Source organism: Scatophagus argus, chromosome 19, assembly GCF_020382885.2.
Source record: "Scatophagus argus isolate fScaArg1 chromosome 19, fScaArg1.pri, whole genome shotgun sequence".
Classification (NCBI taxonomy): domain Eukaryota; kingdom Metazoa; phylum Chordata; class Actinopteri; family Scatophagidae; genus Scatophagus; species Scatophagus argus.
This window is the reverse complement of record NC_058511.1, coordinates 5,847,878-5,875,857: the sequence shown is the minus strand read 5'-3', so window position 1 is coordinate 5,875,857 and position 27,980 is coordinate 5,847,878. Positions and strand designations below refer to the sequence as shown.

The following is a 27,980-nucleotide window of genomic DNA, read 5'->3' as shown; positions in this document are numbered from 1 at the left end:
ACAAATACAAAATAACCAACTGTGTCAGAGGAACGATGAAGCCTGGCATTGCTGAGCAAAAGTTCAACATTTTTTTCAAGTGAAGTATCAAAAAATATTATCTCATATAAATTAGTGTGTGTCATTTATTTCATTAATTTCATTTTATTTATCGATCTAAAAAATTATCATCACGTGAAATGCTATTTCCCCTTGTGACACTGCACAGTACCCACACTGACCACTAGGTGAAGCATTTCCCCAATATTTCCAGCGCTTGATGGCACTAACACTAACAGCAACACCGTTTCCCACAATGCTTTGCAGCGTACTGTCGGTGCTGTTTGTCCAGCCGTCGCTTCAACAATGCAGCTTTTAATGGTGCTGTGAGCGGTGCGAAGTGAAAACGCAGCACCACCGCAGCTTTGTCCGGTGGCTGTGGTCGTTCAAATTAAACACAACGAGATTTTTACGGTTTGTCAAACCCGCCAGGCCGCTGTGACTCAGTTTTAAGGATACCCTGGACTCCTCTGCTAGGGTGAGTAGCTGCTGAAGCTAACGTTGGTCTACCAGTGTAGTAGAGTGCAAATGCATTTTGTTGTGACCATTGCTGGCTAGCAGGCGAGCTAATTGGCCAGATGAGACATATGGCCCCCTTGCCTTTCCTCCGCAATAGTCGGTGCTCTGCCGTGATGTAGTCTAACCAGTCTGTATATCTGACTGGCACAAGAATTCCAGGCAACTAAACTCATCTTAATATTTGGGCCACTCTTTTGGTTGCGAAAACCACAACCGAAAACCGTGCCGCTCTTTTAGTACAAATAAAATGTCACGCCAAACTTCATTAAAAAAACTGGCAATTTATTGTCGACCCTCACTGGCTGTCATGCACATTGGCGTAGGGCTTGTGTCTCTCAGAAGCGGGGATCGGGTTTGGCATCTTGCTCGGTCAGTCATGTTTTACCTGTGCCTCTGAGCAAGGAAGCATTGACTGCGAGCGTCCTGCACGCCATAGAGGACGTCACCAGGTATTGCTGTTGTAATGTTTTGCACTATTGATCCCCTATAAAATAGTTAAAAGTCTCGTAGCATAATAATTTGTAGCTACCAAATGTCCTTTTTGACTGAACTCAACATTGATTACATTCAACTGCCATCACATCTATGTAAATGAGGATAGATTATTACCGAATCACCTCTCATTGTCATGCATTGCAATTCAGATGCAACACAGAGAAGACAGCCTCTTAAATTCCCAGAAAACTGAACCAATATCTTCCTTAAAAATGTTAACCAAAATCTGACCATTACAACCTACAACCTACATGAAGGACCGGTTTTTCATAGGGCTGCTGCGATAGAATGCATTTGTTTTATCCAACTGTATCTGCTAATTGGAAGGTGAGTGAGGAAACAGATGTCGTGCAATTTGCATTGTGGTCATCAGCCAGTGACTGATGGGACAGTGGAGCTTAGCTCAACCCCCTGTAAGCATTCTCCCTCCTGGGTTCTGTGCAGTGTACTCCAGTATGCTATTAAGGCAAGGCTTAGCATGTTGTGGGAACACTGAGGTTACTTAACATGTTTCAGTAACCAGTAAATCAGTTTTCACTCAGAGTTCTAAACTCAAAGTGACCAAAGCTTGTGGGCCCAAAGCCGTGTTGTCATTGTATTTGCGGCTATAAGGGAATGCATGCATTCCTGACAGGCGGATGTTTTTGTCACATCTCTTAATACATCATAAATAACAAGTTGAATATGAGTCAGACTTCATTGTTTAATTAGTTGTTAATTATGTCTCTCAGTTTTATGAGCCATCCTGGGAAAAGAAAGTTGCTGAGTGCAGACTTGTGCGCTGTCCTGAATCTGATGATGTAGAGAAACCTGAAACGAGATTGCAGGGAATTTTCACCTGAGGTACAGAAGCAGCAAAAGTGCAAAAGTTACATAGTTCATATCGCTGTTTGATTTGTATGTCCTCACTCCCAAACCAATATTCGTCACATTTAAGTTTAATTGAAAAATGATTATCAAAATCACAGCGTGGTCAATTGCAACATCCAGATTGCAGGAGCTGCAATTTTCTGATAAAACGTGTACCAACATACCATTGATAACTAATTGAAGCACTGTGGTGCTACATAGAGGCTGCGACCTACAAACCATATTCTCCAGACAGAAAGGGAACATGCATCATCATCATTTTTAAATTAAAAAGAGGGACAGTTGCCTCTGCAGAGTCTACTAATTCCAGGTTATAGAATGGTTGCTTACTTTACATCAGAATTAATTTATATTTTCATGCTTTTACAATCAAAATTTAAAGTTTTTCAAGAGCTCTAACTTTGTCTCTGGGGACACGTGAAAGTTTGACTAATACCCAGAACAATTATCCCCGCAAGCTTCCAATGCAGTGGAGATGTTGTTCACTGCTCCAGTAACTAGGACGAACTTCAGATGCGACTTGTTGGCTGGAGATATTTCTACCCTGCTCAGCTGTGGCTCGTTATGCTAGGAGGATTCACAGTCAACAACATAACATTCATGCTTGTTATTGTCCTCAAATCAATCTCAAGATTTTCACCAACAGATGATGGGATGTGAGATGATCACTATTTGGTAGGAGGCACTGAAGGACTACACTCAGTGCTGATATTCAGTTTTGTTTTAAAGTAATTTATTATTAATGTTGAGGTGTTCTCAGCTTGCCCATTAATTTAGGACGATGAACAGACAGTTTCACTGGAACAGCTCAGTAGGTGTCCATTATCAGGAATTAACTGACACCCTGCAGCCAATCAGAATCGACTATTCGCCCAGGCCACGGTGTAATCAGTTATATTTGTCATGTATCATTAGATTAATGAGCGTCTCTGTGAGATGTTGAGAAATGGGCAGCGGCAGCTCTCCTCAGAGGTGTGGATTGTAGTTTTTGTAGGTCAGTTGCCTCTCATCCACTCAGTGCAGTACAGTCTACCAAGGCACCACAGACACTAGTGTTGGTTACAGCCTGGTGTTTTTATTTGGAGGCTTTCTGATCTCTCTATTTATTTTCTGAGCTCAGATATAAACAGCGCCAGTATGTTATTTCTCATTTATTTAATGAAACAAACATCAAACTATGTCGTTAATACATTTGTGTTATTTAACCTCCCCTCCTTGTTATGGTTAGATTTGACCACAATATGCATTAATATGGACTGTCTGGGGCTCGTGTATCCCACTGTGGACAAGAATATTGATTTTTTTTTTCCTCATAGAGGCGGTGATTGCCATGCTGTCTTTGAATGATTTTTTTTTTGGTCCTTCTGTGGTTGCATAGTAATGAGCAAATGCCACAATGCAGAGTAATGACAAAATCAGCGTTTCTTGTGGGTAGATGTGCTGCCCTCATTTAACACTTGGACACCTGCCTACAGTTTTCTCAATTTCCATATGTAGAGGCCATTCTGTTGGCAGTGCTTGATATTTTGGCCTGCAGGGATATTGATAATTGGTAATTCAGGAAAAATAAATCCCGCTGAACTACTAGATAATATTTGCAGCTTTTTGGAAGGCATTTTCTTGCAAATTACACCTCAAATCTGGATACTGATGATAAAATATGACTGCCCATACCAATGTGAAAGGGGTCGCTCTTAGTAATGACCTTTTAGAGAAGTGTCACCCAAACCTGCATCTCCTCTCAGCTTTGCTGATCTTAATAATGAGTTTCAGCTCATTGTTTAGCTGTCTGGCATAAAATCTACTCCTTTCTTTCACTCACTGTTCTGCTGGGGTTGTTTTCAACCACAACAGGCAGCTGTTTTCAACAAAAAATCTCCAAAAACCCACAGCAGAAACCCTGTTCAGCAGCAAGCACCCGTAGATAAGATAAGCTGGAGAAGATAGTGGAGCATTTAGCAGCTCAAGAGTCGGATACTGGTATTTCCATCAGGAGTTGGTAGAGACCAAAAACAGACCTGTGACTATTGAACAAATGAATTATGATTTTGCTCCATAACTTCTGCATGTTTGAATAGGCAACCGTTTGTTCACAAGTTTCATCATGGTAGACGATTTGACTTTGTGTGACTGTCCAATGGAACATGAGCTAAATATGATGAAAGGTCCTCTTTCATCTGTTCTCAAAGGCAGCTGAGAGGAAGTGCCAATTAGCTGAACTGACTCATTGCTGCTTGTAAAGAGTAATATGTATGAAAAATCCACTGTATGTCCAAAAAAACAGCTATATCACGCAGCGCTTGTGCTCTCATGGGGAGGTTCGGCAGCAGTCAGGTCACGGACAGACAGGACACTTTTACTCTCCATTCGACACTTGAAAGAACGACCAGATCCACCCACAGCTCCCTTTGTCATGGGGGTCCTTGCTTGTGGCAGGGATGTGGTTTAACAGGAGGCAAGGAGTCTTTGTTGTAGCCCTCATTTGTGATTTTTAGCCAGATTAAAAATTTACAGCACAGGGTGAGAGAATGAGGCTGTGGTATTGAACTTTGACGCTTGGGCATTAATTGCCATGTCCTTATAATGAGAGTCTGGATGAATCACCGAATGGAGCTGCTGCCTCTCGGCTTGCATTCAGTCAAACGGTGCTGCTCTCGTCTGAGAAAGTGCAGGGGTTTAGCTCTAAGCAAGTCACTGAGTGTCCCCAGTGCGGAGTAGTGAGACCTTGAACATCTGCTTTAAGAGGCAGGAAGAGTTAGGCTGCATTAACCCAGGACAGCTTGTTCTGTATTTTTGTTGAATAACAACAGGATTTTCTTTTATTGCACGAGGCTTAAATGAATGGCATGAATAAAAGTCCTGACAGGAACAGATGAAGCAGCTCGTAGCTGTGTGAAAAATGCTGGCAAAAGAGGGAGACTAGTTTTATTTTTGGCAGAGTAAGTAAACAGCAGCTCTCCAAGTAGGATTTCTTTTGACTTAATCATTTTCCAAGCAACTAATCCTCAAATGGAAGCACCATTTTCCTACCTGCAGTCGACCTTAGTTAGCGTACATCACTGTCAAGCTTGAAGGAAGTGCTATACGTCACCAAAGCAATAATGAAGTAAGGCGATTTTCTCCCTGATTTATTTTTTGTACTCTGGAAAGTGACAAGTTAGATCAGTGCCCCCACTGTTGCTTGTTGTTACTGACATGCCGAGTTCAAGCCCAGTGTGTTTGCAGGCCGAATGGGCTTTAACAACATGACTTAAAGTAGTGGGAATGCCCTACGTTGACACTCAGGTGTAGTCTCTTTTGGGGTGGTACACTGCAATAATTCTCCCATGTCAGGGGGCTAATCACCCTGGCTCCCCTCCCACAATCCATCAGTGTCTGGAGGACGAGGCTTGTGGTGTTCTGGCAGCTGTTGTTGAGCTGAGTCAATCTGTTACGGTCTACGCCAGCCTGCACAGGAGGGGGAGAGGAAGAGCTCTCAGGAGGACACAGCAAGCGGGGCTGCTGCCACTGCTGTGGCAGATAACAAGAGGATTTATTTATTTGTTAGGAGGGCTGGATTTCAGAGCTTGCGTGTTAATTTTGCTGTGTTACCCACTAACTGTTTTCTCTGGAAAATTCTTGCAAAGATTTTGACAGTAAATAGTTGTAACCATAAATACAGTGGACCGAAAAACTGGAACCAATATTGATTCAAGTTGACTGACGTTTCTTATCTCTCAATGGTAGTGCTAAGCTATTCTGTTCATATGAGACTTAACTTACGTTTACAGTCTGAACGTGTAGGCTGCGTGTTTTATATTGTGCCGATAATTTCTAGTTTGAACTCAAAGCCGCAGTCAGTCCTTTCTTCTGCTAAACAGCCTCATATCCACAGGGAAAAACCAGTGGCAGTGACGATATGTACTCTCTCAGCATCAAAGTGATATATGTTTAAACTGGTCTTATTTAGGGAAGGAGGACAGAGCTCTGTGGATACAAATCAGCATTAGCCAGACATCATCTGTTTTCCCACGTGATTATCACAGCTTACAAACTAGTCCTGTTTATGGACTTAGCCAAATTGCTGATATTGGAGGGCTGGCACCGAGTGGTTGTTGATGCTTGGAGATGGAATTGGCAGAGACTATACAATTAGATGCAGTCGTCAAAGCAAACATTTGGAGACATACTTGCATTTGCGGACTGTTCAGATTGCACAGCTGTACATATCTTTTTTCTTTTTTTTTAATTCCAGATGGAGGGGAAAGGAGAAACATAATCCTTAAATCAATCAACCAGAGGGACAATAGCTTATTTTCTGTGACATATGTACATGTAATTTGCTGAGGAAATGGTCAAAACTAAGAGGGATTTGCTGCCTAATAAGCAGCAGATTTACTTCAGAATAAGCCCCTTTTTTTCAGTCGACATTTTGATGACATTCAATTACTGCAGGAAATGCACAATCACCACTAAGCCCTGCAAATGATCCATTATTCACAGTACCAGTGTCCTGACATATTATTATCTTTTACATCTTTGTTTGACAACTCTGCTGCAGAAAGACACCTCTAAACGTCTGTCTAATGTGGCATTATTGTATTCATGAGAAATTCGAGATGGTGTGTGACAACAGCTGTTGTCATCAAAGCTTTCAGCGTGTCTCTCTCACATGTAGACAGATGTTGGCCACCACACAGAGATTCCCAAGGATAAGGTTAGTTGTGTCCATCCCCAGTGGCCCAGTGTGTTCACAGCTGGGGGTACATGATGTCAAAGCATTTGTGAAACATGTACTGGTGTGTTTGTCTTTCGAGGATCGTGTCGCTCACAGGTTCTGGCTGGTCCTTCACCTCTCATTGTTTTCCTGCCACATGGCTTTATTGACTGGTTTATCCGATGAGTCTATAAAGTGTATATATTAGCAAAAGTTGAAAACCTGGGCAAAGCTGGCTACAGATGCAGCAATCATCAGCACAAGTAATCAGCAGTGGGAACGTGTAGGTGTTCTTTGTGTTATTTTTCTTTTATCTTTAACCTTGACTCTCCTTCTTAAAACATTTGTAGAGTTGTTCTTTGTGTTATTTTATTAATGTTTAATACTCTGTACTGGGATTTGTCAATAAATTTGAGATTGTTCCATATAATTTATACCACAGTAGCTTCAAATATCTCTGCTTGTCTCGACATATTCTGGTATATATCATATGATTTTTGTGTTTTGTACAGACTTTTTTCTGATTATTTTACCCATCAACAGTTTCTCAGTTGATTTTCCTGATTAATATAATCAATATTGTCGTATAAAGACGGAGGCTCTGTTGTGACGTGTATGTTTTTCCATCCTCCCTGTACTCTTCTTAATGTGCACCCTGCTTCCATAAAGAATGACAGGATGTGTTGGACACTGGTGCACATTATTCACTTTTATGTTGGATGTTGTCACAGTGAAAGAAGGAAAGAAAAGTTTCTTTTGCCACACGAGAGCCTCTGTCATAGTGAACTCGACATCTATTCAATCACAGCAGCTTCCACTCTGGAGTGGAAAAAGGCTTCATTTTCTTTGCACTCATTCTTCTTCCTGTCTTGAACAAACTGCTGTAAAACACTGAGCAGTTGAAGCTCTTGTAGTTGTGATGACTGGATTCGCTTTGCCCCAGATAAAGCATTATTATACCCCAGGCGACTAATTAAGGCTGGCTCTGCCCTTTGAAATTGTGATGTTACTTGTGGAATGTCCCAAATTTTTGATTAATGACAGGAATTTCGTTTAATTGTAGCAAGGTCTTACTAATATGTACTGGGATGGAAAAATTCAGAGAACCTGCCTCATTTTGGCATTAATCAGCATATAATGCTTTTTTGATACCACATTTGATAGTATCGAAAGTACAGAAAACAGATCATCAATCAGATTTTCAACACAGGGCTAGACAGGTATGACATCTATACCAGCACAGTGTGCAAAATGTTAATTAGGGCCATCTTGAGTGTTTTGAAGCCTTGCCCGTTGCCATGGTAATCGATCTCCAAATCAGTTTTTGAATCAGGCAAAGGTCTGCAAAAAACTGTTGTAGCTCGGGACTTTTTTGTTTCTTTCTGCGGTGGTATCGAAAAAGGTACCAAGTATCTTAAGTTTCATGTCAGCGTTTAAAATTCTGGTGTCGTGACAGCCTCAGTGTACAAAGTGTAAATACAGCATAGTCTAAAGTATGAAAATAAATGTAGGCAGTAACATGCTGCTCTGATGTGGGCCACAGAGTTGTCGTACACGGTGCTCGTAAACACAGCCACGCTCATCCTGAAACTGGCTTTCGTTTCCATTTTAGGTGACGCTTAACTCGTTTCTGCCAGGGCGATGGACGGTGTATGACAGAGGCCTGTTTGTAGCCTCAGACTCCTCTGTCCCTTTTCATCTCTGCCTTAAGTAATTATGCAGACACAAGTGGTTAAATGAGTACCGTGTGGCAGCCTGTAATTAGATTTTTGGTAATGAATGGGTCAGACGTCATTTGCAGACATTCAAGAACAGAATTTCCCCTCTGTTTGCTACAGTTGTTTCGCCACAACGGGAGCACGGTCTTGCCCTATCACAGGAAAAGGATGACAAGTTTGTTTGAACTTTGGCTTGCGAAAAGCTTCTATTTGATGTTTCACATTCAAGAGACCTCTGCTACTATTCAGATGTTTGGAATCTTCCTTCCATGGAGTAAATATTTATCGGTCAGTGCTACGCATTTCATTGTAAACGACTACTTTGTAAAAGTCGGTATGAAAAGCCTGTAAATTAAGCTTCGTCATGTGAAAATGAGATGTTAAGCTAAGTGTAATTTCAAAGGAAACAAGACTTGACTTGTCTAGCTTCTCCTGTATGTTTCAAAAGGCAATTCATCCCTACTGAAAATCCAATGTTCATGGAGATTTTTGCAACAACGGTGACTTCGACTGTAACTACACACCCATGCAGTTTCTTCCCCTGATCAGTCATCAGTATCTGTTGCCGCATCACTGATTAACTCAGGAAGCTCATCAACACCGGCTTTGTAAACTCATCAAGAAAGCTAGGTCAGCTGATTTATTTGTGGGATCAGAAAGCAAACTTGTACACATCAACAACATGTACATGCCAAAAATAACACAGAAACTTACTGTTTATCACACACATAGGAAACAGTTTATATTTCCTCCCCCTTTCCGTCTGTCACCCTGTCAGACATTTTCTGCAGCACTGAATAAGTGAAAATGACTGAAAGGCAAGTAAATAAATGGCTACTGGCTTGTATTGACTCTCTAATCAGTCCAAGGTTGAGTGCTACATCAGTTCTTCTTGCAGAGATGGAAGACATTACAGAAAGTGTACACTGGCACTTCATCCCTTCAGACATGCGTTATGTGAGCTCAAAGATGCTTAACAAGCCATCTTGCTGGTACATAAATTTCTGAAGTTAAACATATGTGTGCATAGGTAGAGGGAAAAAACATTGACAGAGCCTTGTATCATACATTTTAATGCACATTTAGTCTGTAACTTAAACATGCACTTCTCGTTCCTGCCCTTCCTTCAAAGAATTAACTGCTGTTTTTTTTTATGCTTAAATGAATATGTTTTGACTGCTATTTGGTTTACAAATAAGAATCGGTAGTCATCACTGGCGTTGGACTTCAAAAAGCGATACCAGAGGAACAGCAATTACGGGAAAGAGTGAAAATCAGCTGCAAATTGCTAACTCTGTCCTTTTGTTTTTAGGAGGGGTGGCAAATTAACAATGCTAACTAACCATTTTTGGGAAACAGAAGGGATACATAATTAATTTTTTGCCTACTGTGAGAGTTTATGGTAGAGAAAAGACAAGTAAACATTAAAAATGTCAGAGTGTCCCTCCAGAGGTTTTTAGAAGTTGGAGCTCATTAGAAAAGTGTGAGAGCTGTTGTGTGCTGAAAATGGGGGAGTCCTGTGAGTCTGCACGTCTGCTCTGACTCTAATTGGCTGTCACATTCTCAATTCTCACCAACACCGTGAGAGTCTCTCCTCGCCCCTGTGGGGCAGCTCGTGCCACAGCAGTTTCACAGCAGAGGCTTCGATGACAGATTAGCACTCGCCGTGTGCAGTGCAGTGTGATGCATTTTGCTGATCACTCCCCGAGAACTCGTCTCTGAAGATGAGCACAGATTGATCAACGGATGCCTTCAAGTTTGCAGAATGATATTTTGGGCTACTTTTTTTTTGTATGCATTTTATACTTGTTTTAAATTGGACTGGGAAAGACGCACATGTGCAGTCCTGCAAGGACTTGGGTACCTTTTCTTTATTTGCTCTCCTGTGTAATCTTTGTCATATTGCGGGAGCTTTGGAGGTTGGAAGGCGACCATTATGAGCTCATTCCTTTTCTCTCTCTCTGTCTGTCTCTCTCTCTCTCTCTCTCTCTCTCTCCCTCTCCCTCTCTCTCTCTCTCTCACCTCTCTTTTTCTTTCTGTCTGTCAGTGTCTCTCAGTGTCTACTCATGCAAAATGGTGTTCACTAAAGTTAAAAATACCGCACCAGCAGACAAGTTGTGTGTGATGTTTGTCTCCAAATAATACAGCAATGAGGGTCGGGTTTTTCTGTCCACATCCGTTTTGTCTTTGTCTCCTCCTTCTTTGTAATGAGCACACTGGGAGATAAAGGTCAGCACCCTTGTAAATTTTTCACCGAGTAGGAGGTTGTCCACATGGAGGGCGATCTTAATTGCTCTTGCACTAAGTCATCAATGCGGCGATACTCTTGATGATCATAACAGCCACAGTGTCATCTCTATAGCGTTATTAGATAATAAACGCAACGACAGAAAGCAGCAGATCCAGCGTCTCTTTGAAGACATCAGTGCTGTTGCCGTATTTAAAAGTGTACGGTAATTCAGAAAACTATTTAAGGCCTGTATGGCCTTTGAGGATGATGACGATGATGATGTATTTAAGAAATATAATGAATAGAAATAAGGAAGTTGCATTTGATGATGTGAATTCTAAAAATTGTCGCTGATAAAATTTCATTCAGTTATGGACAAAAGTATTGGGGTAGCAGTATTTGTGAGGTCAGACACTGATGTTGGACCAAAAAGTTTGGCTTGCGATCTCTCTTTCAGTTCATCCCAAAGGTGTTTGATGGGGTTGAGGTCAGGACTCTGTGTGGGCCAGTCAAGTTCTTCCATACCAAACTCATCCAACCATGTCTTTATGGAGCTTTGCTTTGTGCACTGGGGCACAGTCATGCTGGAATAGAAAACGTCCTTCCCCAAACTGCTGCCACAAAGTTGGAAGCATAGCATTGTCCAAAATGTCTTGGTATGCTGAAGCATTAAGATTTCCCTTCACTGGAAGTAAGGGGCCAAACCCAACCTCTGAAAAACAGCCCCACCCCAATACTTTTGTCCATATATTGTAAATCAAATCAAAGTTGTTTTACTCGACAAAGTCCTGAAGAAGATTGAGATCTGACTTCTTTTCATTACTTTCCTGAGTAGCACTCCACAGCCCTACAGTCACCTCTGTAATTCACCAGTGAAAAAGGGGTCCTTGAGCTGGTTCAGTCAGCCGTCTGCAGATGAGCCGTGATCCATGGCTGCAACAGCTGCTCCCCTCACACAGCCCTGTGACTGTGCTTTTCCCCCCGCAGCTGCCTCCATGTTTTTTTTTTTCCAGTCACCTCCACAGGGAACGCTCTACTTCGATTTCTCTCCATGAAATCATAATTAATTGTGGGAAGGGTTGTCTGTAAATTACTTTAACAAATCATCATTTTTCCAGACTTGGTGCTGTTTGATTTTGACTAATCGATTAATTGTTTTTGTGCAAGTACAGCTCCATGTTGCAGACAGGAAGACCGTTCGTGACCATACGAATGTTGATTCAGACCATTGACCAGAAAATTTGTCAAAAATGTAAAAAAGAAGAAAATAACACTTTCGGTTTCCTCAGCACCTATTGTAATATGGCTGCAGAACAATAATTTTTAGAAAAATTAGAAAAAATCTTATTGATTTCACATTGTTTAAGATAAGTGGTCCCAGCCCTACAGTACATATAACCCTCCTACTGCTGCAGTGAAAGTGTTAAGTAGCAGACCTAAGACAAATACCCTGCTACAAAGATGTCTAACACCGCACAGTTTCGTTTGAGACAGTTGTGGTTTGGATAGACCGTTGAGTTGTGGCATATATGAACACAACTCATATGTGTCACAGATACATGAATGAAATGTGAGAATGTTGGTCCAGCTTTTGAATGGATGGCCATGAATTTTGGTACAGACATTCATATTCCCCTCAGAATGAATTGTAATAACTTTGATCTCCGGACTCAACTAGCACCATGAACAAGCTTTCCAATACTTTTATTTGATTATCTGTAAACCCGATGAGATTCACCCTCAGCCGTAGTTTGTGTTGGAAAGCTTCCATGTGATTTCTAAGATGGTGAATTATTATAAACATTATACCCGCTGAGCATCAACGGGTCACCATGGTTACCATGAGGATGTGAGCGTTTAGCTAAAAGCATTGTACAGCCTCAAGACCAGAATTTCAACCAGGCTGTTTTCAAAGAACACTGTCTGACAAACGAGAGCTCGCTTGTCTTTGTTAATCAGTTTATTTTCTCGTTAGCGGTGAGTCATAGGTAACGGTGGAACAGAGCATTTGAAGTGGTGTGGAAATTCTCTGTCAGTCTTATCATTAGAAGTTAGGTATATTTTCTTGAGACATAAAAAGAAAAATCAAAGATCTGTCTTCTTAATATTTCAGTTGGTGAAGTACCGTAGCTACCTCTTTCAGCTTCGCTGCCTGGGGCCTTATTAAAAATACAGGCTGAGTGATCTTTCTGTCGGCCTTCAAATCCCTCAATTCGTCTCACTGTGTCTGTCCAAAGCTCAGTAAGATGGCTCGTATGCTGGCAGGAAAATGCAAGATACCCTCACTCTCAACTTTGTCGCTGGAAAAGCTGGAAATTTCAGCATTCACTCATTCATGAGCCGCTCCTGCTGCCCTTCACCGTCTTCCCCACATAAGATGCAACCTTTAAAGTGAATTGATTGTGGTCATGTCAGAGCCGGTTAAATTTGGACGTCAGTTCTGTCCAGGCTCCCTGTTTCTTTATGGAGGAATTTCAGGACTGTCTCAGAAAGCACAGCCAGAGACTGTGCAAACATTTATGCAAACACTTTCTCTCAAATGTCTGGGAACTTGGAAGCAACGTCCCACTTCTTCATTCGGGCTCTGAGCTCAGCACCTGCTGCTGTTATTCTTTTGACTTCAGATGAAGATATTTTGCCCAGACCTGCTTCATATTATTCACAACATGATGCATGTCTGGGTGCTTGCGACTGTTACGTTCTTTCATACTCTTGGCATGAGCTCAGAACTTGATCTTGATCGATGTTAAAGTTGGTGTTAAATGCATCTCGTCAGTTCTTATACCTCTAAATCAAATTAACAGCATACCAGACTAATGCAGACTGCGTTATTCATAGGCCTGACGAGTAATCTGCTGACTAAGTAATTGCTTGCTCAGTGCTTGCCATGTGGAGCAAAAGGTTTTCCATCTGGGTCATCAGCGAGGCAGCTGTGCTTAAACTTCTCCTTTGCCCTGAGAAAATAGGGACCACTTGATTTGAAAGTGTTGGAGGGTTTTGCCCTCTGAAAAGGGGCAGGACTGTATATCAAATTTGTACTGATTTTCAATACGAGTAATGGAATGTTTATAGTATGATAAACAGAGATTAGTTGTCATCTGTGAGCAAGTGATTTACCTTGGCAAAATGATTCAAAGTAATAGTGTTACTTGGCTACTGCAGCCATCCAGTGACTGTTACTCAGTGGCTTCACGTAATGCTGTAACTGCAGAATGTGTTGTATAATGTGAAGGCAAGGACAGGCATGTCAGTTTCTCTCCGTTTTTTATAGCTCTCTCTTACACCTGTGCTGCCTTGTATAACTAAAACCTGCAAGTGAAAATGGCTGCAACAGCAGCCCTTTAGGTGCTTAACAACAAACCGCCTCGCAGCTCAGTGGTAGGTAATGCTGGCATTATCATTGATCCACGCAAACTAAGTCCAGCGCGATCAGAGCTTTCCTGTGTTTGTCCCATGCAGCTGACAGCAGTCAGATTAAGCTGACTGTAGCGGAGAGAAGACATTCTGCAGATTAGAAAGCTACAACCGAAGAGATTGAGATTTAGTTTTTGTCTGTGTGTGTTTGCTCTGGTGCCCACAGAAGCAGCCATGCTCAGAGCTTTAAACCAGCATGTTTTTGGCTCCAGATTAGGCTTAGCAATAACGTTTGCCAACATCTGTCTGCCATTACCCCTTTGACACTGGCAGTCATGCAGCAATTAATCAGACTGTTTTCATGGTTGCTTCTCGGTCACTCTGCACCTCAGGCATATTGGTACACACCAGGGTGAGGGTCAATGTTCAAAGGGTCACATGTCCTGAGGGTTTTTACTGTACATGTTCCTTCATAAAGACATTAAAAAATTCCTGCCTGTAGTTACTTTTACAGTTACAGAACCTCTTGTTTAATGTTAAGCTGCATTGCTCTGATTCCTCATTTGACTGCAACTGCAGAATTTGTACCTAGTAATGCACTGTAGATCAAGTTCATTATCTATTGCGTACTGGTGCCCTTTTGCTGCCGAAACTGGCAATTGGAAAATTCTTATGAGCCATTGGCAACTAGTTTGGGAATGTTTCTTTCAATTTTCAGTATGATTTTCTGTTTTATATAATGGTACAGTGAATACCCTTGGGTGTTGACATTCATAGATTTCGCACAATGAGCAATTTTCACAGTTTTCTGATATTTTTATGACTAAATGATTAACCAACTATTGCAAAAACAAAAGTCAGACTAATCTGACATAATAATGCTGATTGCACCCCAGCTGAAACGATTAGTCAGTTAATCAGAAAATGAATTGCCAACTCTAACATTCAACTGTTCTTTTCATTAACTTGTCAAGGCAGAATGTTAAAAATTCTCTGATTTCAGGCACTCAAATGTGAGGATAATCTACCTTTTTTTGTTTTATATGGTTGTTAATTGAATATCTCTGGATTTTGGATTCTTGGTTGGAGAAAATAAGCAATAATGTGAAGTTTTCATAATGTTCTGCCAAAACGTTTAATCCATTAACCAAGAAAATACTCAAGAGATGACTTGAGAATGAAAATATTTATTAACTGAAGGCCTTATTTTTATGCGATGAAAAGGAAAATGTGTGGGCAGAGGTGTGTTTGTTGTCATCATCCAGCCTGATAGTATGTAAAGTTTAAGATTCATTCAGACATGCAGAGGAAACGAGGAAACAAGTACCAGCAGGAAGTCAGTGATTTTATAGGAGATAAATTCCCATGCCTGTAGGGCTGTGACAGTATGGGTTTTTTCTTACCCTAGTGTAAAATCGTTGGGTGGATTACTGCACCTCCTGCAGAGAGAAAAAATAAAAAATAATTACGGTCTTATCCATGGGATGCTGTTTAAAGTGGAGCATGGCTTGTTTTGCTGAGTGTGTGGTTGAGCAAGAAAGTGAGAGGGGGGGAGCGCAGGGCAGCAAATAAGCATTAAGATCAAGAAAATTCTAGTCTGTTATTTCCCAACTGCTGGAAAAGTAAGGTCTGGAAGCAAAGTAGGAGAGGCTAACAATACTGCTGGGTGGTTAGTGCTGTCGCATCCCTCTCAGAAGCTTTGGAAACTAACTTCGTGAGTGATTATTTATCAATTTTTCTGTGTTGAAAAAGTGTGCAGTTTGCCAGTCATTCCTATGATGCCTTAACGTGAGTCTCCCGACCAATCAGAGGCTGTGTTCCTGATTTGCCGACCAGTCAGAAACTGTATTCCGGATGTGCATGCCTGCGTGATGGCTCTGATCTCAAACGCAGTGCGCAGTGGAATTGACCCTACCAAAAAAAAAGAAAAAATTGCAGTGATGACGGAAATGAGTTCAAGCCCACAGGTAGGCCTCACATGATTGGCCGATGCCTTTCCTCATTTCTCTCCTTGACAGGCGCGCACACATCAGCTGTATTGCAGACAAACGCTGTTTTTCAGGAGTGTTGGGGGAGCAGTAATCTCCAAATGTCAGAAATGCCAGTTACATGGCGGTAGCAGAGAAAAGTGATTACTTCACTCAGACAGAATGAAAGATGTTTTTTTTTTTTCCCATATGTTTTTTTTTTTTCTTTTTAAGATGGTATCTGCCTCCGTTTTGATCTAACCCAGGCTATAATGAAAGCATAACAACCACAGAGGTTTGAATTCATCAGTAGCGAAGGGAATGACATTCTTATCAAGAGGAGCTGTTATGTTGGCAAAAGGTAAACACCCACCTGCCTTCCTTTTTGCCCCTGGTGTCTGTGTCACTCTGAACTACACCGCTCAATAAAGTCAAGCTCTCGATGATGTGAGTTTAGTGATGTATTTGATAAGGTCTGTTTGGCACTTGGCCTGCCGGTTGACATCCGCGGGGCTTGTGCAGTGACGTGAGATCAGAACGCCGCCTGCCTGCTGCTCACAGAAAGAAACTATCTTTGCTGAAATTTAGATTTTGCTCATGATGTAAGAATTTTTCAGACGCCTCTCAGGGGAGCTCCTAAAACTTCTAGTATTGCTGTGGCTTTTAGCGTAGAGCTTTCTTTTCAAAACATCTGAACACTGAAAAGGCAACGCAGCAATGCAGATTTTTCTTACATTCTTGTTATTTTCTAACCAATTCCTAACACATGATGGAAAAGAGCTGAAGAGGAGGATGTGGTTGAGTCTTTCAATAATCTGAAGATAAAACCAGAGCTATTATATCACGAAAGCTAATCTTCCATGGCTTCGGGAACATCTTGAAAACTTTGAAGTAAAACCAGCAAGAGTACAGTAGTCTACATCAGAATGTTGAGCTGAAAGCTTGAGCCCTTCTCTCTTCTGAGCTGGTGAAGATAATTCTCCATCACTTTCTGAGATGGACTCTTATCAGGGATGTGCAGTAATTTGAGTCAGTGATGAGGTTGAGATGCAGGAAGAGGCCTTTAATGAGATTTGCTGGAGGTGCTGTTGGTGTTGGCTCGCCTACTGTGCACAGTTTACCAGTGATGGCTCTCCCAAGTTTCATACCCTGTCTGTGAGACGTGGAGAGAGCAAATTGAAAGAAACAGATACCCCCCTGGTATTCTGCAGCACAGGGATGATGAGAAAAACAAGGGAAGTCATGCACATAGTGCAGTGAAAAGCAAAAAGTTACCAACATCTAGGCAGTATCTAATGTGTTTGTTTTATTAAATGCTGTTTTGTATACATTGAAGACATTTTAATTTCAGTCAAAGTTTTGAGAGCTAAGAGCAGCTCATTCTTTCACATGGGCAAACATGAGTTATTTTGATTGTGATTGATATCATTACTGAATCATTGTACTCATTGTTTTTTTTTTTTTTTTTATTATTCTCTCCCAGGTTCCTGTTTTAAGAAGGAAGACTCCAGACATCATACCTTTAGATGAATTCCTGATGGGGGCCAGAAAATGAGCACAACCCAGATGGAAGAAACTGGCCTACTCAGCTATCTCACTGACCTGTGAGCAGCAATGCTGTCCCTGTTTCACACAGTGAGGGTATTCCCTCTGCAGATGCTGGATTGTTTTCTGTCATAGGTTTGGAACATTTGCTGAATCTCATAGTAGAAATGGCATTAGTTAGTGTGGGTTATGACACAATAGAGTACATATTAGAATACAGGTGAGGCTGAGCCAATATCCACAGGACTTTGCAGAGGAGGTTAACCGCCTCAGATGACCTTTACAGAAGGACAGAGCTACAGCCCAGCTTTGATGATTTAGTATCATCCCACTGCCTTGCTGACAAGGTCGTACCATGGCTGCTGCTGATCCCCTGAGCAACGGTTCCTTGGTGGGGCGAGGAGCAGACTGAGAGAGTCAACAATGCAGCGTAACGGAGGTGGGGTGGGTGCCGGTGGACAGCCATGGGTGTTGCGGCGTGTGCGTCTCACGTGGCTCAGTTTTATGCTCTTCTTCATTTTGGTCTTCTTCCCACTCATTGCCCACTACTACCTCACTACCATAGACGAAGCTGGGGGTCCCGACAAGCGCATCTTTGGGCCGAGGCCTGGTGGTGAACTCTGTGAGGCCAAACATGTGCAGGATCTGTGCCGAATCCGGGAGTCAGTCAGCGAGGAGCTGCTGCAGCTAGAGGCTAAGAGGCAGGAGCTCAACGGTGAGATCGCCCGACTCAATCTGCGCATTGAGGCCTGCAAGCGCAGCATTGACAGCGCAAAGCAGGATCTGCTGCAGCTGAAGAATGTCATCAGCCAGACAGAGCATTCCTATAAGGAGCTAATGGCCCAGAACCAGCCCAAGCTATCGTTGCCGGTCAGACTGCTGCCAGACAAGGAGGACCCAGGACTGCCACCACCCAAGTCTGCGCGGTCCTGCCGTCTACGCTCCTGCTTTGACTATGCGCGCTGCCCTCTTACGTCTGGGTTTCCTGTGTATGTCTATGACACAGGCTCCTATCCTTGGGCGGACTATATTGACCCGCTGGTGAAGCAGGCTTTTGCAGCTTCTGTTAAGAGCAACATTTATGTAACTGATAACCCGAGCATTGCCTGCCTGTATTTGGTGCTGGTTGGAGAGCTGCAGGAGTCCACTTCCTCCACACTGCCATCTCCTTCAGAGCTAGAGAAGCAGTTAAAAGGTCTTCCATACTGGAGATCTGATGGACACAATCATGTACTGGTGCATCTCTCGAGAAAGTCAATGACACAGAACTTCCTGTATAATGTGAGTACAGGGCGGGCCGCAGTCGCCCAGTCCACTTTCCTGGAGCAACAGTACCGTGAGGGTTTTGACTTGGTTGTTTCCCCTCTGGTTCATGCCCTCTCAGAGCCAAACTTTTTGGAGGTGCCTCCTCAAGTTCCTGTCAAGAGGAAATACCTCTTCACCTTCCAGGGGGAGAGGGTGGAGTCACTGAGGAGCAGCTTACAGGAGGCACCCCCTCAGTCTTTTGAGGAAGAAATGGAAGGAGACCCACCAGCCGACTATGATGATCGCATTATTGGTACCTTAAAGGCAGTGCAAGACAGCCACTTGGATCAGGTGCTGGTAGAGTTCACCTGCAAGAACCCACAGCCCAGTCTCTCAACTGAGTGGGCTCTTTGTGGAGAGAGAGAGGACAGGCTGGAGGTGCTCAAGGCTTCAACTTTTTCCTTAGTAATAGCTCCAGGGGATGGACAGCTGGTGGCCTCAGCAGGTTGTGGAATGAGGCTCTTTGAGGCCCTCGAGGTAGGGACCATTCCAGTTGTATTGGGCGACCACTCCAGGCTACCATATCACCAGTTTATTCGATGGAGTGAAGCTGCCATTATAGTGCCCAAGCCTCGTGTCACAGAGCTACACTTCCTGCTGCGCAGCCTGTCAGACAATGACATGTTGGCTATGAGGCGGCAAGGCCGCTTTCTGTGGGAGACCTACTTCTCCACCTCAGAGAACGTTCTTAACACCCTTTTGGCCAGTATCAGAACCAGCATCCAGGTTCCTGCTGCACCCATCAAAGAAGAGCCAGCCCATGAGATTCCTCACAAAGCAGGGAAGCTGGCAGGAACTGATGCCAATCTGGCTGACAACGGTGACCTGGATTTGGGTCCTGTTGAGACAGAGCCCCCATATGCCTCTCCACGTTTTCTCCGCAACTTCACGTACACAGCTTCAGACACATACGGAGCGTGGAATCGGGCTCCTGGGCCTTTTCATTTGTTTCCTCACACTCCTCTGGACCCTGTGCTGCCATCTGAAGCCAAATTCCTTGGTTCGGGTACTGGTTTCAGGCCTATCGGTGGAGGTACAGGAGGTTCAGGGAAGGAGTTTCAGGCAGCCCTAGGAGGGAATGTACCTCGAGAACAATTCACTGTGGTCATGCTGACATATGAGAGGGAGGAGGTGCTGATGAACTCACTGGAGAGGTTGAATGGGCTGCCATACCTCAACAAGGTGGTGGTGGTTTGGAACTCACCCAAGCCTCCTTCAGATGACCTCCTATGGCCAGACATCGGCTTGCCAATTGTGGTGAGTGCTCCTTCTGCAGGATCTTTAATTCATCAAATGCTCACATATTCATATAAATTGTGTGTGGTTCTTTATTTAAAAAGAAACATCTCTCTAATCATCCTGTCTCTCTGAAATGGAAAAAAAAGGTAATCTATAACATATCTGATGTGTCAGATGGTGCAAGGTACATTGAGCTGTTTGGGTCAGTACCTCTTTGAGACTTTGCAAGAGTTCATGCAAATTAGCAGCAGCTTTACTAAAAGGATGTGAAGATGTCCATGAATAATAAAATTTGTGCTTCTGAATTAAGCCTTAAAAATAAAATATTTTTAAAAATGTTTTTCATGTTCATGCCAATAGTTTGAGTTTGTGGACAAGTCCTAAGCTAGGAGACTGAAACTAGTGAATTTGCTTCTGAATTTGTCAGTGCTAAGAGAGTCTTTGCGGCTACCTATCTCTATGATTGGCCAGGCTTATACAGTATGATTTATATATGGCACATGCATACCCAGATCATATGACAGCCTAAAGAGCAATTAAATGTGTGTATGGAATTCTTCTGTACAAAGCTCACAAGAGGACAACAGCAGTAGAGATGCTACTTAAAGCTGCTTTATTCAGATTTGTTAGAATAGCAATGGATCAAATGCATATGTGCATGTCAAAAAGTTTTACTTGTAGTAATGAACCCACAGAGAATTATTACTCACCCTCAAACAGGTCTAGCTTCTCTCCTGAGGGTCATTTTCAGCCACAGAAAGAAGCTGATTTCAGCAAAAAACTCCCAAAATCCTGTCTATGCTACCTGCCCAGCACCAAACCAGTAGTTAATGACCACCTGCTGAACACAGTGGAGCACTTAGCAGCTAATAAGACAAATATTCCCCTCAGGAGTTGTTGGAGAGCAAAATAGCTGAAAGAAGAGCAATACAGGAATATTTGATTTGAACATTTTCCACCTGGCCACAAACTTGAAATGAATACCATCAGTACTTTTCTCCCCCTCGATGTAAATATAATCAGCTGTTAACAAGTATATACGTAAAAAGTGATAGGTAATAGCATTAATATTGGCTTCACAGCTTTTTTTCCACTGCCCCCTAGTGGCCAAAAAATCAGAACGTGCAGGTTGAAGCACAAAATGTGTGGAGCATTACTCATAATGTACTTAGGTATACTAACTAAAGCTGCTGTGAGTAGTTACCTGTGAAATGTCTGCCAGAAATGTTGCCGCTAAGACGAATCTTGTTTTGCGCTTGCAGGTTGTCCGCACAGAAAAGAACAGCCTGAACAACCGCTTCCTTCCCTGGGACGCCGTGGAAACCGAGGCCATCCTGTCGATTGATGATGATGCTCATCTTCGCCATGATGAGATCATGTTTGGGTTCAGGTCAGTGATCATGACAGAACACATGGGGTTGTAGGGATTCGTATATATGCATTACATACCTGCTGACAAAGTGTAAGCGTTTGTTAATTATTTTTGGCATTTTACAGTGTCTTTGAAAAGTATTCACTCGCCTTTTGAAGTGTTCATGTTGTATTGACGTACAACACGGAATTAAAGTGGATTCTTGTTTGCATTAATCACATTTTTAAGGAACTCTGTTGACTAATTTAATTGATTTAAAAGTTATATATTAATATAATTATTGCTATTATTTGTTTGACATCATTTAGTATAATTTTGTTTTTGTTTCACATAAGTGCTGTGAAGAAAGTTGATAATAACAAACAATGCTGTACAAAAGAACAGTGGAAGCGTCATCTCCCATGGGAAGTGAGAATGTCCAAAAAATGTGGACGTACCACATTCCTGAAAAACTGAGTTAGAGAGAGAGAGACTGAACCAATCACAAGAGACCAAATCAGTGAAAATAAAACGGAAACAAGTTGTCAGTGCCTCGTATTTATGATTCATTTTTTAACTGTACTCTGATAAGCTGAGCGGGAAGGCCATGTTTAAACCATCAAATGATTAAGTATTGCGTTATGTTATTTTTGTGCACCACCCCTGCCTCTCTCAAACTTGTCTGCAACTTGGTGCTGCAGCAGCTTGTCCAGACAGGCAGGCACAAATTGGGGTCATTTGTCAAGAATTATCTCAGGCCCTCCAGAATTACCCAGGAATGTTTCCTCACCTCCAGTCTCGCCAAGAGGGAAAATTACGTAGCAGCTGACTGTGTTAGACATCTGAGTGTTCTCACATGAGCTCTTCTGAGACATGAAATGCCTCTATTTGTAATTTCTCGCATCTTCCATGTCTGTAGAAGGACTTCCAAGTATCTATTTAGATGAACTGAAACACATTTTTGGGTCCAAGAATTTTTAGCAGTGACTGGGCATCACAATGAGCCAAGTGTTACATGTTAGTTTTAAATATCGTTAAAAACAAATCACATACTAATGGAGGACAGCAGAATGATCTGTTGAATTACTCACGAGAGGTAAATATGTATCACATTGTTTGTATCGCTGACAAGTTGAAACGGGTGGATAAAATAAAAGTGATGTAAGCACAGAGAGACACTTGGAAACCAAGTAGCTGACCATAAAAAAAAAATAACATACCTGCTTAACATGTAGCCACTTCTCCATCGTCAGTCTCAATAAATTTGACTTAAAATGAGAGGCTTTCTGCTGACTGTGCGTTTGGTGGCGTCTGACAGAGTGTGGCGTGAGGCCAGAGATCGCATCGTTGGTTTCCCTGGGAGGTATCACGCTTGGGACGTCAATCATCAGTCCTGGCTCTACAACTCCAACTACTCCTGTGAGCTCTCCATGGTCCTGACAGGAGCAGCTTTCTTCCACAAGGTCAGATCCTGTAGTCCCAGATTAAAAATAAAATAAAATAAACCTACAACATTCAGCCAACTTTATCTTGTTGCTGTCTCATAGCGATATGATTCACATGTTCCCCTGTGTGTTCGTGGTTTGTAGTACTACGCCTATCTATACTCCTACGTGATGCCCCAGGCCATCAGGGACATGGTGGATGAATACATAAACTGCGAGGACATCGCCATGAACTTCCTGGTCTCTCACATCACCCGCAAACCACCCATCAAGGTCAGTGACAGAACAAGGAGTCCAGCTGCTCAGCTCAGCATTGAGAAAATTCCCTCCCTCAGGCCCGTGTATTTATATTTTTGCCCACTTAGCTCTGCCATTACTCAAACTGACATATCTAATATTCCACACAAATGATAAATCAAAAACACAAGATCGAATTGGTGTGTTACGTCACCTCTGATTTATTAACACCCCCCCCCCGGATTTTGTTACAGGAAGGACATTTCTTACTGTGCATATTTATGGTTACACAAATAACTATAGCAATCAAGCAGGGAAGCTGTTGGAACAGAAATGTCATTACTACTCTCAGTTAAAGTTCTTTTTGATTTAGTGGAATGTTAATATTCAGGGTGTTTCAGGGGGGAATTAAGGACGGCTTTGATGGAGTGTGCTGCATGACAGCATTTCACTGCTAAGGAATAAGCCTTGTGAATAATGAATATAGGGCAAGTTTGACTGTGGAGTCCTAAATGGTGGGCGACTATATTTCTTTTCTTTAGTCCAAAAAGTTTTTTGTGCATCAGTGGTGCTGAATTAAAAACAGTCAAACGTTTGCTTTTCTTAATTTGCCATTTGTTAAACCCTGTGCCGTACTGGGTGGCACATGGGCAGTTTATAGTTACATACTACAATTGAAGCAGATAGTAACTTTTTAAAGCGCTGAGTCTTTGCTTTTAGACAGAGGCAGACAAAAGCAGACTTTCATGTCTAGTCAGTGACTGTTGATTTTGTGGTCTTAATGACAACTAAAACGTTGTAAAGAAGGGCTTCATTATGCACTCGATGGCTGCATACTAAAGCTGTGTCCCAGGCAAAAAGTTAGCATCCGTGCACAACCTATTTCCCTGTTTAATGCTTCAAAGAACATTCCACAATTTTCCTGGTCTTTTGATGCCCCCGTCCCAACTTGAAATATGTTGAGGGCATCAAATCCAAAATAGGCATGTATTCACAAAAATTAATGAAGTTGATGACGTAAATCATTAAATGTATTGTTTTTTTACGGTTCTCAGTTGAGTAGATCTAGATCTCTTCAGTAGATCACTGCTACACAGTGGGTGTGCATTTTTTTTTTAACTTGACCCATGAATCCCCACAAATTAATGTGGTTGGCTAATAAAATGTTCCTTGGCCTTCGTTCCTTGGTAACGATTGGTTACTTTGGTATGTAATGAGCTAGTTAGCTGGACATGCTAACAGTTGCAGCAGACTAATGCTGTTTATTTGATTTCTTGCTCCTGTTTTGTAATCTCCAAAGCACACATGCACAAATGACATACCAATACATTTCAAACTCACAGATAGACTCTTTCTGTGTCTATGTTAGGTAACATCTCGCTGGACTTTCCGCTGTCCAGGCTGCCCTCAGGCCCTTTCACATGATGACTCGCATTTCCACGAGCGCCACAAGTGCATCAACTTTTTCGTCAAGGTGTACGGCTACATGCCGCTGCTCTATACGCAGTTTCGCGTGGACTCCGTGCTGTTTAAGACTCGTTTACCCCATGACAAGACCAAGTGCTTCAAGTTCATCTAGCATCGGGCTGGAGTGACCAAGCAAAGAGCCAAGAGCAGAAAGGATTGAAGGACTGAGAGTATTCAAAAGAACAGCACTGCAAGCAGTGATGCAGAAGGATGGATGGATGGCGTGCCGGATAAAAGCACAGAAGGAAAGTGTGCGGTTGTGATTTTGCCCGGGGGGGATGGACAAGTTCACCTTAAAAACTGTTGGCTTGTGGTCTAATCCACAACCCTACTGAAAATTTGAAGAGTGGGAGCTGAAAGGAACCACTGCCAACAAAATAAGCCTTTTCAGTGGATGTCACTCCTTCTTTTTCATGTTCTTCAATCACGCTCAATCATCGACCACTACAGATGTCATTTGCACCTCTTAACGCCCTGCTGAGGAAAGAGGGCGGTTGTACACAGTGTACAGAAACTCTCCCACAATAAACCCTTCCTGACAATGGAGCTATCAGTTACCGAATCGCTGACAGACTGATGTCAGGCCGCTTTCAGCCCAGCAGCCTGTTGACAGTTTCATCTGGGAGATCAAAACGTGGCAACGGCACATGGCTGCCAGTGCACTTTTTTCCCCCCTATTTTACAGACTGTACTTCTTGTACATGTACGTGAGAGAAGCACTGATGGTCAGAAGTATTTTATTGAACAGTCTTTCTTTTTTTTAAAAAAAAAATAATGTCCTTTAAAAGTGTAAATCTTTATGTTTAACAAACATTTTCCAGAGCCTCTGCCTGTGGGAGATCAGACATAGACTTCTCAGTCTGAGAACGAGACACGACCTCCACTGAAGAGTTAAAATAGGTTGGCCTAATCATGTTTAGTAGTGTTAGACGCTTTCCAGAAGGAATTCACTTCAGCGGTCACCATAATGCCTCGAACTTGTCATGAAAACCAGCCAGCCACCATTTTGTCATTTTGTTCTGCTTACAGGATCTGCACTCTGTGATGAGTGTTTAAAATGGCCTGTTTTTTATGATATAGAGTGTTTATTCATGTTTGTAAAATTGGTCCAAGGTTGAAATAGTCATGTTTAAATGTAAAAATATTAACCAGTCAACAGTTACAGTGTCCCTTACTGAAGTGCAACAAAGTCAAGAATCGCAGCTGCCAAAATCAGTAATATGTTTGGATGTCCAATTAGGATGGTAATTTGGAGGAAAGTCTTCAGTGTCGTTAAATGTACTGCTAGGATTAAGGTAAAAAGTTTAGGTTTAAAATGAATGATTTGACATTTTGGAGGAAAGAAAACTTTTAGCTTTCTGGTGGAGAGATTGATGAGGAGATGGATGCCTCTCTTGAATGTGTCCATTAAATATGAAGCCATGGCCAGCAGTTCTCAGTCCTCCTACGTTAACTGGCCGTAGGCTGTAACTTTCATCCTTATATTTAATGAACAGGCACAATCAGATCAGATCTTCTCATCAAACTCTCCAGCAGAGAGCGGGTAAGCGTATTCCCCCAAATTGTTCTCTTTAATTAATTGTCAGATCTGGCTTTGCAACATAAGTATTAGGTATGTCTTGCCATGTTCATGTTACCCTCCTGCAGAGAAAGATCCAGGCAGAAACGTTACTTCACAGTGCCGCCATATTGGTTTCACTTTGCTTTCTTTTTGTTTGTTTAAATACCATTGCTTGTTGAATGTTTTCTTTGCCAAATAGGTACGATGTCTGCTGCTTTACAGTACGATTTTCAGGGTGCACAGTGTGAATGATTGCTGAAGGGATGCAGTCTGGTACACCCATATCCACTCTGCATGGTACTTTACCAGGATTGAATCCATTGGATAGCCCTCCCTGTCATGTATTGTAAATCCAAAGTCCTTTTTTTGACCTAATCAGATTTAGTTACTGTCATCTGAACAAAAGATTAATCTAGAAGGATCCCTTTAAAAACAAAAAGGATTGAGAAAAGTTTAGGACTTTTGTCCCCGAAGTAGGTTCTAACTGTAAGGATGCTTTTATGAAACAAAAACTCTCATAAGTTCATAGTTCCTGTATATTTATTAAATATATTATTAAAAAAAAGAATTTTTTAAAAGCTATTCATGACACATGACGAGATACTGTACTTTGTTATTATGATTCCTGATTAAGAGATCCCGACCTGATTGAGCCGGCTGCTTACTTCATTGCCGTGCTAAACTAAACCTGTGCCACTGAATGCTTGAAGGGGAGCGTAACTGACCTGAGATCAGCACTCAGTAAGGCAAATGTGCTTTACAGACAGCAAGACGATGTGGTTCTTCAAAGGGAGCCCTGTAATGTGATGAGCTGAGCTTCTGCTGCAGCCATTGGACTTGCATTTGAGTCCCTACCTGCTCCAGGTGGCTGCTGCTCTCTGGTCCCACCAGTGCAATAGAAAAATTAACTATATTCTCTATTAACTGTAAATTAACAATACAACTAAAACAGATTCAGATCTCCTCCTCTGCCGCCACCCCCCACCCCTCCTGATCGCATCTGAAAACTTTTATTGGAGCTTCAGGGGCCATATAAATTACCTGGCTGATTCTCAACCTCTCCTCAGGTCATGCACAGGGTTAGCTGGTATTTTGAACCCTCACATTCCTCCAATAACTGGTTCCCACCCTCCCCTCTAGGATCTGTGGCACAGCTGGTTTTCCGTGGCTCAGAGCAGAATAAATTCCCCTGGCAGGCTCCAGTCCCTCCGCTAGGTGTAAAGATTTGTGAAACTATGTGCTCCTGGGTCTGATCCACAACCGTGGGCGAGGCTTCCAGCCACCTGCAGCGCTGCTTGAGCTGTACCAGACTGATGACAGCATCAAACAAACCATTGAAGGCCAGATAAATGGAAATAAAAATTGGCAACATTGTTAAAACATTATCTGACTTGTTGACTCATTCATTTGTCCATTTTTACAAGATGCATTTGTGTACTTTGTGGCAATGCCTTAAAATAAGAAGAGTACATCATTACTTTAAAGACATTGTTAGACTTTTAAACATAAGCTGCTTTCTTATCAGCACCCCTAAAGCTCACTTATGTTTTTTATTTATTATTTGTAACATCTCTTTTGTTCATACAAAAAACAAAGCGGCTGGTCGGCGTTCGTTCTTTAGGCCAAGTTAACAGTCTACTGTCTGTAGCTAGAAAAGCTATCATCCATCCATCTGTCCGTCCATGCAGGGTCGTGGGAGCGCTGGAGCCCATCCCAGCTGACAGTGAGTGAGACTGGACTGGTTGCCGTTCAGTCACAGGGCAGACACACAGAAACAGACAATCACGCACATTTGCAAATAGTGGTAATGTAGAGTTGGCAGGTAACCTAATGTGCATGTTTTTGGGACTAAGGGAGGAAGCCGGAGTACCCGGAGAAAACCCACACAGGCACAGGGAGAACATGCAAGACCGGGACTCAAACCCGGAACCCTCGTGTTGTG

General features: G+C 42.3%; 1 protein-coding gene across 1 annotated transcript; it reads left to right on the top strand.

Moving 5' to 3' along the window:
* The first annotated feature begins 285 nt into the window (after nt 1-285).
* extl3 (exostosin-like glycosyltransferase 3) lies at nt 286-27,423 on the top strand. The gene is made up of 6 exons (XM_046372995.1): nt 286-517; nt 17,372-19,995; nt 21,240-21,367; nt 22,647-22,791; nt 22,918-23,046; nt 24,380-27,423. The coding sequence occupies exons 2-6, from the start codon at nt 17,857-17,859 to the stop codon at nt 24,587-24,589; spliced, it is 2,751 nt and encodes a 916-aa protein (XP_046228951.1). The 5' UTR covers nt 286-517; nt 17,372-17,856; the 3' UTR covers nt 24,590-27,423.
* Nucleotides 27,424-27,980: the final 557 nt, after the last annotated feature.